Raw genomic sequence first — 15,651 nt, 5'->3', positions numbered from 1 at the left:
CGGTTGTTTTATTTAATATGAGTTAATAAGATGAATCGCCCTTTAACCTCCTCAGGCCCAAGGTCATACCTATAGTACTTATTCAGTTCAATGAAATTTAAATAATATTCGATTGGAACAGAGTTGCTTTTGATTTGTTTCGTTCAGTTTTTGAACAACGCAAAATCAACTCTATTACCCACACAAAAGGCTCTTAATTTCTGTGGAAAATATATACTTATAGCATTTTTCATCTGATTTTGCTTTGGCTAATTAATTCTGTGTTTTGGCTAGACCTATTGCAAGCGTATCAATCTTGAAATTTATTATTTCATAATGTATTACATTAAATATGTATGTATGTATGCAAATGTTAGAATGGCGGTCAGAAGTTGCCGGTAAACGAGAATAGCAATACAATTTGCAATACAGTTAGAAATGTACACATAATATCTCTATGTAGGTATATTGAAAGGAGGGAAATATCAGATTAATCGTAATAAAAGTATTACAATTTAGAGAGTAGGTTAAGGTAGATAGGTAAGTACGTATACAGGTGGATAATAAAAACGGGTTGTCAAAATTGAAAAACCTGCCTTTAAGATTATTTAAATTATTTTAGTGGCACGGGATGACGAGATGCCCATAAAGCCCAGGCCCCTATTTCACCAACGTGACAGGTGCGACAATTTGACAAGTCTCATTGTTGCTGACGTCACAGGCATCCATGGGCTATGGTCATCGCTTACCATCGGGCGGGCCGTATTCCTGTTTGTCACCATCATTGTATTATTAAAAAAAACTTTATTATATAGGCAATAAACAGGTATTTCTCTTGCGATGATTATGATGATAATGATGACAATTGTCACAAGATTTCAAAGAACTTTCGGTAATTCTTGACAGCAAATGAGTTCTGTGTCGGAATTTTCGCTTCGCAAAATAAGTACTTATTAACTGTCCATATATTGGAGTTTTTTTTAATTAACATGTTGGTGGCAGACAACCACACCGCCCGTCTGATGGTGAGCGGTTACCGTAGCCTATGGAGGTCTGTGACGTCAGTAACAGTGATGTAGACAATTGTCGGACCTGCAGTATTAGAAATGTGCAGTCAAGCGTGAATCGGACTAATTACTTAGTTTTTGATCTGACCCCTGCGGGTTTTTTAAAGGCAATTCACTCGTGTTTCACATATAAAAAACCGGGCAAGTGCGAGTAGGACTCGCGCACGAAGGGTTCCGTACCATAATGCACAAAAAAAAACAAAAAAAAAAGCAAAATAAACAACGGTCACCCATCCAAGTACTGACCCCTCCCGACGTTGCTTAACTTTGATCAAAAATCACGTTTGTTGTATGGGAGCCCCATTTAAATCTTTATTTTATTCTGTTTTTAGTATTTGTTGTTATAGCGGCAACAGAAATACATCATCTGTGAAAATTTCAACTGTCTAGCTATCACGGTTCGTGAGATACAGCCTGGTGACAGACGGACGGACGGACAGCGAAGTCTTAGTAATAGGGTCCCGTTTTACCCTTTGGGTACGGAACCCTAAAAATACATTGTTTAATATTGGGTAATGTATGGAACCCTTGGAACGCGAGCCCGACTCGCACTTGGCCGGTTTTTTATTTAAATATAACTTCGATGGCAAACAAGCAAATGGCCCGCCTGATGGTAAGCGAGCTCCTTAGCCTATATGATGCCTGCAACTCCGGAGGTGTTATATGCGCGTTGCTAACCATTTTTATTTGTACCGTGGCTTAGGGTGGTGTACATCTGTCCAATATGTTGGTCCAATGTCATTGCGTCTCTCTCTCTAACTAACCAAAATGTGAGACAAAATACACATTTCACAAATAAATAGGACAGGGGCCCGATTTTTGAATTTGGACCGCTCGATTTCATGTATTTCGTTCAATAATATCTCCACAACTAGACATTTAAATTCTACTAATAGAATTGAAAACCAGTGGTCAATACCACTCGATTCCAAATTTCTATCGCTAGTATTTCCAAAATTAGCATTTCTCCGTTTTTCACCGATTCTCGAGTGCCGAAATTTAAGGTACCTTAGTTAAAGGTAATACGCACATTTATAAGGGTTTTCTCGGAAGCCCTCGCACGCATGAGAGGAGGCCTGTGCCCAGCAGTGGGACGTATAGAGGCTGAATTATTATTATTATTTCTCGGAAGACAAGCATTAAGGTATTCAAAACATACCTTGACACCAAGCAAACGTTATACCTACCTAAAGTGTTTTATGAAAATTAACGCTACGTCTTACGTAGGCGAACAACGCGCGAACGCGGCGCGGCGCGGCGCGGCGAAATCAATCCTTTGATGCCCATAGAAGTGTCCTACGTAAGCGATCTCGTTGCGAACGCGGTGCGGCGCGATTTGCACGCGAATGTCAGGCGGCGCGGCGCGGCGCGGCGCGGCGGCGGCCGCTTTCGCCGCGCCGCGCCGCGTTCGCGCGTTGTTCGCCTACGTAAGACGTAGCGTAAGTATGTATTATATAGTTTTTAAGTGGTTTTTGTTTAAACGCCAGAATACATAATTTTCTTATCTTTATTTATCTTATCATTCGCAATATAGGATTATATTTATGAAAAGAAACGAAATAATATAATAAGCATTTCCATGTAATTCCTGTAGTAATTCCTGATTCGTCACTGTGAACCTATTGCAGGTTCTCGGTTTATCGGAGTTAAAGCTTTGTATGCATTTTAGTGAGGTTTCCATCCATCCGGAAGCTTGACATACATTAGATCTCAATATATGAGTTAGTGTGGTAAGCTCGCCTACGTAAATGAGTGCTGGTGCCATGGAAGTGGCAGGGTACCGTTAAGAGCACGCAGCGGCCAGTGCGAGCCCGCGCGTGATCGACGCTCCCCGACCACGACGTCTCGGCGATCTCCACTAGACAGACGAACCGGTCGGATCACTTCTTACTTAATCCTTACATAAACTAGTGCCAAAAATATCTAGTTTCTCTAAAATATGACCTAAATATATCCTAAAGTGTACGTGTTTTGACATCCAAGTGTCGGTGAAGGGACATTCGGGTCCAGCGGCTGTGTAAGTTGTACGCTCGCTCAACAATTTAAACTTTCGAAACTTAGTATTTTTCCGTTGCAACGAAAATGGATTTGCAATATGAAGAAAATGGTGCGCCGTTCGTGATGTGGGGAGACAGTAAGATCCAGCTGGAGAATTGGCCGATCACGGAAAAGTTTTATACGGAAAAGGCAGAGACCGAATTACGAGAGACGCCTGAAGTAGTTGCAAAAGCTTTAAGAGAACTGAGAGAACTATTAAAAGGTAATAAACTTGTTTATGATAAAACAAAATATCAAATATAGCTATAATTAAAGCTAGTTTCTAAATAATTTAAGAAAGTTTCTGAAGTAGGTAGGTACCTACATGCATGGTAATGATGAATGATTCCAAATTGAACTAACTCAAAAAAGTTTTTCGGTTTTGAATACTAGGTAAACAAGTACCTATATACTCGTAAGTACCTATTGTACTATATTATTGATAAACTAATTAAATGCTCAATTAGTTATAACCAAGTATACTTTGTTGTTTAGGTAGATAGGAATTAAAGAGGTTAATATCCGCGTTTATTGTTTCGTCCTCATTCCAAAACCAATTTATTGTTTGGCAGCGATAGTCCTCAATGATGCTTGTCGATCTCCAACAAGCTCCAAAATTATTTGTAGGAAAAATCAACCTCAGACAAATAGATACTTAACTATTTACTTACTATAAACTTTGTCTGATGTTGAGTTATTATTATTAAAGTAGGTTTAGGGAGTTTAGGGCATTAAAATCAAGTATTTACAATTAAGGTACCTAAGTACACAGATCAAATTCAACAAATCTTATTGTGGTACGGCACGTGTGAATGAATTTCTTAGGCGCTTTTCGGCGCCGTTATGAAACGGATCTAGATTTTTTTTGTTACTACCCGAGTAAGCGAAAGTTTCCAAAATTATAAACCATGAGTGTATATATATCGAGTTATTCTAAAAGTAGAATCTTGAGCGTTGCGAGAGTTAAACAAACCATGCTACCGAGTGAATCACAAAAATGTTCACTACACCAATACTATAAAACATTAAAAATCGAATGCAAATGAACGCAATAAAATATTTATCATTCAAAATCATCACTCAAAAGTCAATTCGACCAGCCAACATGAGGAAACAACTCTTGCAACTTTGCCATTCTTGTGAATAAAATTCCACTTTCTCATTGGTTTGGAAGAATAAAGAGAGCCTTTAGGGTGCTTTTCGACCAAAGAAATGAAAGGATGTGTTTTTAAGAACCAATAGAAGCACTGCGCGAGGAAAACAAATAAATAAATATTATAGGACAATCTTACACAGATTGACTAAGTCCCACAGTAAGCTCAAGAAGGCTTGTGTTGTGGGTACTCAGACAACGATATATACAGTGAAACCTGGATAAGTGAGACTTCAAGGGACGAGCAGATTTGTCTCACTTAAAGAGGTTTTCCACTTACGCAGGCTCTCAGTTAGCCATAGCCAGGTACAAATAAATTTCTGTCTCATTTACAGAGGGTCCCATTAATAGAGGTGAGAATAGAGGATATAACCCAGTTATAGAGGTGGTTAATAAGGTACTTTGTAACTATCTTTAAATGTTTAGGTAAAATAATTGCCCCTAAATATTTTTAGTCTGTTTAAACATTTCTTTGAATTTATTTTGAATGATTTTCCAAATGATAGATTTTTTCAATTAAATTTGATACCGACTTCATTGCGTCTTAGAAATTTATTAAATGATAATTTGTTTATTCTTGTTATTTTTCAAGATTTCAGTTTTCGTTTCGATAGTTTTAATTACATAAAGTAACTAAATGAAACTTGAAGTTGTTTAGACACAATTAAGCAAATGCGGAATTCGTGGATAGGCTAAGAGTTAGTAAGAATACGGAAATAGATCAATAAAGTCCAAGTTAGAGAGGTCATAGATTGACGTTATCTCAGATACAGAGGTAATTCGTATAAAACTCTAAAAAAAAACAATTAGGAAAATGTAATCTAATAAACATAGTCTCAGTAAAAGAGGTAAAATACACTCTCTGTCTCAATTATAGAGGTAAATGTGACCATAAATTCACAACAACTAATCCCAGTTATAGAGGTTCGTTTTATCTCACTAACAGAGGTAATTCAGTGCTAAGTATTGTATGCTAAGTAATTCAGTGTCGGGACCGCACCATGAGTCCCAGCTATAGAGGTTTCTCACTTATCCAGGTCCCACTTAACCAGGTTTCACTGTATAATATACAAATACTTAAATACATAGAAAACACCCATGACTCAGGAACAAATATCTGTATCATCATACAAATAAATGCCCTTACTGGGATTCGAACCCAGGACCATCGGCTTCGCAGGCAGGGTCACTACCCACTAGGCCAGACCGGTCGTAAATAAAGTGATTCTACTCGTATTGGTTTATTAACAAACACATCAGCATTTTCCCTTTAAATATTATACTTAGATTATTATACTTAGTAAGGCCAAGCGCGAACTACGATTTTTTGTCCCGCGATAATTATGTCGCAAAAATGTAACGAATGTGTTTATATGTCAGTGCGCATATATACTTACGACAAAAAATATGTATTAAAGCGCGATTCTAAAATCGTAGCGCAAAAATTTAAATTATAGTGCGCGCTTGGATCTCTGTTTTCTTCTTAGTGCAAATACTAAAGAAGTGTCGGTAAAACTATGGGATATTATTTATTACAATACGTTATTAATACGTTCTACCTAGCAATGTACAAATTGCAGAACATTCCCAAAAAGCGGAAACGTTCTCGAGAATGTTCTCAGAACATTCCTGCAATATGGAAATTATTGTTTAAACAAGAGAACATAATTAAAAACAAACTTAGAATAAAATTAACCTAAAATTATAAAACTACCTAAAAAACTAAAACTAATACCTAAAAAAATATATATAACATAATGTGGGTGATCTAGCCGAATATGTATATATTAGGCTAGATCACCCAGGTCCGAACCCTGTGGAAGGGTTCCCATAAGGCTGGCTGCGTTCCCCCTTTGGATGGCTATGCCGATCCGTTGGGCGAGGAACGAGCCAGCCCTACGGTCCCCGGTGACCTCAAATATTTTTTTTGAAAGTTGCCGAACTAGTTTATGGGCCCCTGGGCACCACGGTCCCAGAGTTTCGGCTGCAAATGCCGCAAATATATGCCGGTCAGTGAGAGCTATATATTTGCGGCATTTTGCTGCCTCAGCAGCTGCGGCCGCCGCGCCCGCTCTCAATGATGTTGAACCGAGGTGAGACGGTGCCAGCGTCCCAAATAAGGGCCCGTCCCACACTCCAGGGCACAAGGGTCATTCCGTCGGGCCTCTTGCCATCGTCGCGCGCGAGGCCAGGTGGTTCGAGAATGGCTGGGACGTTGGCGCTGACGAAGGCCCGACGGAGGATGTCGTTAAGGCAGGCATGGCGTGATAGGCGGCCGGCACTTTTAGAACACGATAAACCGTGGTGTCCAAGGCTGTCCACAAAAGTATAGAGAGAGAATATACTTGAAATAAAGTTTAAATAGGCATAACTTAAAACTAAATGTTATTATGCATATATTATTGTCTATTACAGTTAGCTATTTTGTTGATGTGATAAATTTACCAATAAGTTGCTTAAATTCTCACTGTATATCAGAGAACATTTCGACTTTCGACAATTTTCTCCAAAAATTTTTTTTTGTTTTATTAGAATCTAGAGGCCTCTGTCTCCCGCCATACCAAATCTCAGCGCGCTCGGACCAACTTGAAAAAATTAAAAAAATAGTCGGCCATTTTGTTTTTTTTAATGCAGTTTGTTTTGTCTCGGGGTCCTCTATGACATTTGGTCGAGCACCCCGCACCTATCACGCACCGTTTAAAAGTTGCCATACAAAATAAAAGTGGCCAGTTTTGCGCAATTGTAGCATTTTTCCAAAACAAAAAATATTCATAGGTATCTAGGGGACCCCGAGATTCCGTGACCAAAATTTCAGCGCGCTAGGACAAAATTAAAAAAGTTTAAAAAAAAGTAGGCCATATTGAAAAAAAATGGCGGCGTCAAAAACTGCCAGGGTCCCTCTATGACATTTGGTCGAGCACCCCCCACCTAAGTCTGACCGTTTGGCCGGGCCGTCACACATTTTTCTGACCGGAAGCGGACGACCAAAAGTCGGAATTTTCTGGGGGTAAGGACTACACCTAAACTATCGTGAATATTAATGGTATAAACTACGATAAATAAATAAATTCTCGTTCTCGAGAACATTCTCAGAAGTTACCGAGAATTTCTCATGTGGAAAGTTTCGCAACTTTGGAAAGTTCTCGTGCGTGCATTGCTAGTTCTACCTGAGTACTTACTTAAGACTAGGCCAATTTTTCAAACTATAAAATGATTGGTTCATGATTGTTTTAATTTTATTCATTATATCGATGAAATAGGAAAACTAAATATGTACGTAAATGAAATCATTGTCTTATTCTGCAGTTTTTGTGTGTTATTAACAAAAGCATATTCTTGTCACTAGCAACCTTGAAAGATGTCTCCACATACCTACATATATCACGTACGTACGTTGTGATGATGTTGGTAATTTACCGTCGTAGAAGAAATTAAAAGGATGGAGTTTCTCGATGTCCAATTTACAAGTCATTGTACCACAATATGATTATTCGGACCTTGATCTTGCTCTACCTACTGCCTAAGTGCACGCAACGACTACAAGTAGAGCACCGAGCGAACAGAACAATACCTAACGCGGAAATAATGAAACGAACAAAGTACAAATTACGGCATAATTTGTTTGTGCATTGTGGCACTAACATTAAAATTCTGGCCTTGACCTGTAGTTTCTTGTAGGTAACTTTGACTACAGAAGACTTCGCGACGTTTTAGTTATATACATTAAATTTATCATTGAACTTAAAACCTCTAAATTTATTTATGCCAATTAAGGAAGTCACATGCATGAATCACTGGGATGTGTGGGAAGATTCATCCGAGAGGTCCGCCGTCTTTCATCGATGAGCGTATTTCGGTTGATGTGCAGTGTGGAGACCCTGGGGAAACTCGATGTGTATGTGCAATGATTTATGGAAGAGGTTACTGATTCATAATCGCATTTCGCATTTTTGGGAGATTTGGCTAGATTGTAATGTTTGATGTGTTGTTTTCATCTTTTGCAGGTGAAAAAAACCTTAACATTCCTATTGAAAATGATGACTTTCTGATGAAATTCCTCAGGCCCTGCAAATTTTATGCAGATAGTGCTCTAAAGAAGGTTGGTATCCCACACTAAATGAACTTATATAAAACATAATACTGGTAGCATTTAATGTTTAGAGGGTGTAGTTGTACTTGGTCGTATGTATTGGGACACTGCCTGCGACATGTAACCTACAGCGGTCACCGAATCAAACTTTGAAGTTGCCAGGCAACCGAAAATGTTTTCATGCGACGACTCACTGTGATTGCAGCTTAAATATCTTTGTATCGAATAAACTTTAGAGTTTTGAATACGCTAAATTTACCTAATAGTCAACTCTTGCGCTATCAAATTATGGTTTGCGAAATGTATTTCCATGGGTTATGTAAGACACTGACGAAGTTGCTTGCGATCTCGCTTGTGTAGCCGGTATATTTGGTTTTGTTGTTTTAACTATACCTATCTAATTCATGCAACCTTTGGACAAAACAAGTATTCGAGCTTTTCGTTTCGATATTTGTTTATTATTTTGATCGAATTATTCTGTAGATAGCAATTCTATTTTATGCAATTTTCAGATACAAGCTTTCTACAAATTCCGGCAAGCGCATGAAACTTACTGTCACAACCTGATGCCATCGGTGGTGCGAGCCGCCTTCGACCACTCCATAATATCCATCCTGGCGCCTCGCGATCAGCATGGTCGGCGTATCATGTTCGTCGAGTCCGGCAGTCAGTTTATTGATATTAAATATTTTTCGGGAAATCTTGCCGTTGACTTTAAAGACAAAATATATATATAAGTACCTATCAGTATGATGGCGCTGCTTAAATTCGATGTAACTTAATCGCAAAATACAACTTATCCGCTTCGTGAGGTCGTTTTGAAAGACGAAATTGAATTTCAGAACATGTGTGTAAAATAATAACGCTGAATAAAATCTTAAAGCTGGACGTAGGTAGGTACCTACCTTAGTGACAGATTTAATTACTAACACTAGGGTCAACTATTAGACGCAGGAAATCCGCATGTAAGTTGATGTTAATTAATGTATTTTTTTATAGAAACATAATTGCGTAATTTGATGTCAACCTCGCTGATGAACTTAATGTTAACTTGATGTATAACTTTACTTTAATTACAATATAAGTGTAGGTAATCAAATGACCAGTAAAAATATTGTATAATATACAAAAAATTAATGGCCAAGGCTTACATTAAAAATAAGAGAATGAACTTAATGTTAACTTGATGTATAACTTTAATTACCATGTAAGTGTGGGTAATCAAATGACTAGTAGTTTATAATATTACTGACCAAATAATGCACTGACCAACTATTTAAAAAAATCCTACATTGGAGTCGGTTTATGCAGTTTTACGTCTTAAAATGTTTCAGAGGGCTGGGACCCTCGCGCGGTGCCTCTATCCGAAGTGTTCCGCGGCGTCCAGCTGGGCCTGGAGGCGGCCATGACGGAGCCGCGCACGCAGGTCTCCGGCGTCATCGTCATCATGGACATGCAGGGGCTAGCCCTTAGCCATGTGCTACAATTCACGCCGTCCTTCGCAAAGATGGTCGTCGAGTGGGTGCAGGTATAGTTTACCCTTATGGTGGAATGAAAGCCGTATGTATGGTGGAGTAAAAGAAGCGGTCGGTCCTGCCCCAGCCATAATGGGATAGGCTTTCTTGATTCATTTGATTCTTCAATTTCTCGGTAGTGCCCAGGCCATTCTGACGAGAATGCAGAAGACGCGAGTAGTAATTTTTTTTTACCGTATTCATGAGGTTCACTTGTGCGCTCTGTTATCCCGCTTTTTAGTGCTACCTAGTTTCATTGATTTATAAATTTATAATAGTATCTGCTTTCTTAAATAAACTCAATCAAAATTAGATTTGCTACTCCTGCTAAAGCTTTTATCAATGAAAAAGTTGTTTATTTTCTGGCAGCTAAAATTGCATCATAAATCCAAGATTAAGTTTGGCGGTTCAAAGGGGCAACATGGCCAGGGGGTCCATTCCAGAAGCGGGCAGCTTAGGAGAGATATTTTATATTTAGTTTTAGTTGTTAGTTTTAGGTTTTGTGTTAGTATTAAGTATTTTAACATTGTTGTATATATATAGAGGCTTGTTATAAATAAATAAACATATCAGTAGGTGTATGTGACTCAAAGTCACAACCTTCACTCTTGCTTCTCAGAAAATGCATTAGGCTTATGTCCAGGACCTCGTCTTGTGTAATTGCACATTTACGTCATTCCGACGTCCATTGTAACTGTTTACACGACTCTAACATTAGCGAATGACTTTGAAGACAGCAATTCAGGCCGTGAATTCGCTTGTGGTCGCACGTCAAGGCAGTTTGAAGCCTGCCGAGTCCCATAGCAACGTTAGTTCATTTCTGAGAGAATTAAGAGAGCTACGTGCGTGTGGGGTGCAATGTGGATTAAAGCATTCGTACCTAATAGTTACCGTCAAGTGTATGATTTGATATGAATGGTAATTGTATCTAAATATAAAATATACCTACTAGTAACATGTTATTTCTGCATCCCGATCCGGCTAAAAGCGGTGCACATCGTGTACCAACCGTATGTGTTCAACATGGTGTTCGCGCTGTTCAAGCCATTCCTGCGCGAGAAGCTGCGCTCGCGCATACACTTCCACGGCAACAACATGGACTCACTCAAGGTGCGCTGTAGGCCACAGAATAGTCCACAGTAATAGCGGATGGCGCTGGGCCTAACATACGGCGTTGCATGAACAAGATATTTCCTTTGGCAGGATTGGTCCTTAGGACCCCAGGATGGATTCAAGAAGTGGAGCCACCGAGATTTTTGCTGTAATTGATCTTGATACCTGTATCATTTAAGCTACTAGGCCAAGTTTGGTATCGTTTTCGTATAAATCGGGGGTGCCGAATTCATTTTCTGATATCATAATGACACCATTCCGAAGTAAAAACACATAAAATATGAAAAAAATACTTTTTTCTAAATTCCTCTTCACGCTTAAACTGCTGAACCAATTTAGTTAAAATTTGGTACATTGTGGTAGTTTGAGTCCCAGGGAATAACATAGCAAACTTTTAATCTCAAAAATCATCCCTTAAGGGTGTGAAAAGAGAGGAGGAAATTTGTATGGGGATTCAATAACCGCTGAACCGATTTAGATAAAATTTGGTATAGAGATAGTTTGAGTCCCGGGGAAGAACATAGGATAGTATTTATCCCAAAAAATACCTTAAAAATAAAAGGTAAGGTGTAGGATCGTATGGGAAATCAATAAACGCTGAACCGATTTCGATGAAATCTATGTCCACATCTTTGATTTAGTTGAAAATGATACTAAACTTGACTTGGAACCTACACTTAAAGAATTATTAGCCTCAGACGTCGCAGACCCCCCCCCACCTGCATCAAAAATCTGGGTGGCTCCACTTCTTAAATCCATCCTTGGGTCCTAAGGACCAATCCTGCCAAAGGAAATCTCTTGTTCATGCAACGCCGTGGTTGACGTGGTGGCACACTCAACTATAAGGTTGTAAAACCGCGTTTAACGTGGAATATACTTAAAGCCGGTTGCCCTAGACCGTCTTATTTCATAAAATTTATTTCGTTAAAGCGTTCGCCGAATTTTCATAGTTCTCTGCTACTCAGTGATGTTGATGAGTCTGTCAAGTGTGGTTGGTGCAACTGGCCCTTTGACTAGAGTCTCTGGGAAGAGTTGACCTTTTTGTTTAGGTCTGATATGATCAAGGAATGACTCATGTTGGAAGATTAGGTACGTTTCGACACGTAGGCAGGTTATAAATATCACTTAGCATCACCATTGCAAATATTGATGAACCAACAACCAACGGCTAAGTTATAAACTGACCACAATAAAAAGTTCAGTACATCAAAATAATGAAATAATTTACCCAATATTTTATTAATTTTGTAGGCACACGTGGACGGCAAAGCGCTGCGTCCGCGCCACGGCGGTTCCCTGCCCGAGTTGGAGGTTACTGGAGAGCTGCTGTGGAAAATGCTGTCACATTACGAGGACGGTTTTAAATGTAAGTATAAGTGTTAAGCCTGTAGGGAAAAATGAAATGTGCCTGCATAAGCAGAGTTCTGTTCTGCACTTTTTAGGACCAGCATGATCACGTTTGTAAATATCCAACAAAGCTAACCACGTACCTACGATTGAACTCATCAGTCTCATTATTAAATTATGATACCTACTGTATACTTTGTTTTTATACGGCAACTATTTTTGTTTCAGTGGCTAACTCCTACGGCTACGTAAAGAACAATGAAAATCACAAATAACGCAGATCTAACTGGGGCCAAATTCGACATGTGCAACTGTCAGATTTCGCATCCACGTCAAATCAACAGTTGATTTTATTGCATAGGTACTGAGTGTTGATTCCATCAACGGTGGATAATATCATTTGGTACAACCAAAACTCAACTCTAAACTAAGGGTGGTTCGGTTTAGTTTGCTTGTCACCCTAACTATGGATTGTTAATGTCAAATTTTGACATTGTACGTATTCGAGAACTTATGATTTTTCCCTCATCAACGGGAGATCTACACGATACGTCAAACGTCGCTTGTCGAATAGGGGTCCTGATCAACTATTATAGTTACATTAAGTAAATTGTCACATATTATTAGTTATGATAAATAAGGATGTGGGTCAACATATTATACTGTGTATTATCTGTAAATGCGTCATTCAGGGAATAGGGATAGTGAAATTATTCCGAATCATCAGCCGCATGAAAACAATGTCGTTTGCCTGACAACCTCGTACCTAGTTTGATTCAGTGACAACTTTAGATGTACATACGATCTAATGTGTAACACTGCTTCGCACTTCGGAGCGACGTCCGGTGCTGCGATTTTTACACCTTTGTAGTTACTGTAGAATTTAATGTAGGTAAAAGTACAAATGCTTTCGTCATCAAATGTTGTCATACGTGGATCGGCTCGATTCGGGAAATCAATTAGAGACTCAGTAGATATGAAATAGTAAAGATATGTGACGTTCCACTGCAAAAGGTACTTTATGGCGACTGGCGCCGCGATTCGGGAAATGAATTAGATATTCACTAGATATGAAATAGTGAAGACATGTGACGTTCCACAGAAAAAGGTACCTTATGGCGGCCGGCGCATAACGCCGCAATAATAATAATATTGGAGCGGCGTTAATGATAGCGTAAGCGCCAACCGCCATAAGGTACCTTTACTCGTGGGACGTCACATATCTTTACTATAACGTTTCTAGTTAATTTCTAATTCATTTCCCGAATCGTGCCGGATGTGACGGGGTGCAAGTTTTCAGCAAGAGTAAGATGTATTCCCAGTTCTTCTGTTGTCGGTACAAGAATATAGGTATGTACCTATGTTTAAAAGAAACATATCTTTATTAAGTTTAATGGCAAGTGATATTAGGACAAAACTGTAGGGATAATTACGGTAGGTAATTAATATTATGAATAGGAAATATTTCTCCGCATTGTATTTTTATAGATGCGATTTTAGCTATTTAGTAGCGTGACATTTACAATTCCTACATTCCACAAGGACTAACTACCTCCTACTTACAATAACTCATTATGGACTGTGTCATACTCTCAGGAAAACGTAAAAAAAAATTAGACACAAGCTGCTATTCTGTTGATGTGGCCTGAATTTCACGAAGTAAGAACATTTTCACTATTGTGTAAGTCCTTACCTACCTATTAATATTATCTAATTTAAAAGTTACCTCAACATGATGTGATCATTTGGAAAGATTGTCCTTTTAGTAGGTATTTTTTTACACATAAATACTTATTTCAATTTTTAATATTTTTATAATAAAACATAAAAATGGATACACCTTTGTTTTATTATTTTAAATAACTCTAGATAAACAATAACAATTTTTCTCCCTATTAAAAATTTGGTCTCACTTCCGAACTCGAATTCCAAATATACATTCCTTGGTAAATTGTATTTCTAAAAATATGTGTACATTCCATAAATATATAATATTTCACTAATAACAACTACAGAAGATACTCTGTCATGGTTTTATATGAAGTTACCAATTTAAACATTTAAGTCATAATCGGCTCATAAAATATTAACTTATCACAGTGTTGCTTTATTATTTGTTTAAATTGAGTGATAAAGTAAATACACAGTTTTATATCGACGACCCAAAACAGAATAATAATATCATTTTGTATATACAGTAGAATAAATGACTGACATTACCACATAATCCACTCTAAATACCTAGACATCAACACTAACATTACCTCTGTGAATGTCGCGATATAAAAAACTTATCAATAAAAATCACAAATAGTAGGCTTAGAATAACAATAAACAGGTAGTTAACGTAGACAATTATGGTTTGGAAGTTAGTACCAATAAGAAATTGAAATAGAATACAAATCTAGTAATTAGTCACTCTTATTGGCACATGTTCAAGAAACCATAATTCAGGAATGCATAGAGGCAAGGCAGGTCGAGGGTGCCTTCATCCGTAGTTCTAGACAGTATTACGGATTACGGCTTTATGTACGAAATTGCCATTCAATTTATAATATATTTTCACATCACTTATTGCGATGAAATTAATTATGATAAAATGTATTTTAAACACGATAATTTAACACAGGTACTTAAATATTACATAAAAAAAGTTTTTCTAAATTCAACAGCTAGCAAATAATTTAAGATAAGAATTTATTTAAGTAGTTGACGAAATTTATATTCAAACGCTAAAATTATGATGAAAAAATAGGAATATGTTACAAAAACCTGGCAATTTCGTACATAAATCAAATATATAAGTGCGAGTAAAATTACTGCATCGTATCTAATTAAGGCAACTTCTAGGTAATTATTTTTGTACTTATTCAAGCACTTTATTCAACTACTTAACATAATTCGGAACAAACAACCCCTCCTACGTAGGTACTTCCGGACATCTGTGATGTCTTGATTAATTTACAATATTTACTATATAATTTTATTTTTACAACGCGTTGATCATCACACAATATGGCCTAGGAAATGGGGCCATACTAACGTTTCACAGCTTACATTATAACCAAATAAGCGTCTGATTGGGTTTATAGTTTGCACCAATAATCACTAACTACACGTGTGCGCGCTGCCAGGCATACACCAATTATTTTTTCACATACCCGTACGACGCGATGGCTGAAACAAATAATTTTTTTTGGTAAATAAAGGTTCGAGGTTCGAAGCCCAGCTCAGGCCTATCAAATCAATGGGTTTCAAGGAACTCTGTACAAAATGTCATTGTAGCACGGTCGCAATTTTATCGCTTTTCACCATGCCCGTCACGTTCTAACAAGTATGCAAGTGTGAAAG

At 37.9% G+C, this 15,651-nt stretch overlaps 2 protein-coding genes and 1 long non-coding RNA gene across 4 annotated transcripts in view; 1 reads left to right on the top strand and 2 right to left on the bottom strand.

Annotated features, from left to right (window-relative positions):
- The first annotated feature begins 2,822 nt into the window (after positions 1–2,822).
- Positions 2,823–14,137, top strand: LOC134663950 (alpha-tocopherol transfer protein-like). Its single transcript, XM_063520497.1, has 7 exons — positions 2,823–3,306; positions 8,241–8,335; positions 8,839–8,992; positions 9,661–9,854; positions 10,804–10,950; positions 12,205–12,319; positions 12,529–14,137. The coding sequence occupies exons 1-7, from the start codon at positions 3,129–3,131 to the stop codon at positions 12,573–12,575; spliced, it is 930 nt and encodes a 309-aa protein (XP_063376567.1). The 5' UTR covers positions 2,823–3,128; the 3' UTR covers positions 12,576–14,137.
- Positions 4,341–5,774, bottom strand: LOC134663951 (uncharacterized). The gene is made up of 2 exons (XR_010098191.1): positions 5,296–5,774; positions 4,341–4,453 (listed from the first exon to the last, which is right to left on the bottom strand). It is a non-coding gene; the product is annotated as an uncharacterized LOC134663951 (long non-coding RNA).
- The window catches only part of LOC134663941 (alpha-tocopherol transfer protein), a 45,442-nt gene continuing 43,921 nt past the window's right edge, over positions 14,131–15,651 (bottom strand). For both annotated transcript variants that reach the window (XM_063520485.1, XM_063520487.1), the window contains exon 7: positions 14,131–15,477. In XM_063520485.1, coding sequence (XP_063376555.1) covers positions 15,446–15,477 — 32 coding nt within the window. In that variant the 3' untranslated portion in view covers positions 14,131–15,445. The remainder of the gene's footprint in view (positions 15,478–15,651) is intronic.

The sequence above is a fragment of the Cydia fagiglandana genome, chromosome 4, assembly GCF_963556715.1.
Source record: "Cydia fagiglandana chromosome 4, ilCydFagi1.1, whole genome shotgun sequence".
In the NCBI taxonomy this organism is placed as follows: Eukaryota; Metazoa; Arthropoda; class Insecta; order Lepidoptera; family Tortricidae; genus Cydia; species Cydia fagiglandana.
This window is presented reverse-complemented; position numbering and strand designations above follow the sequence as displayed.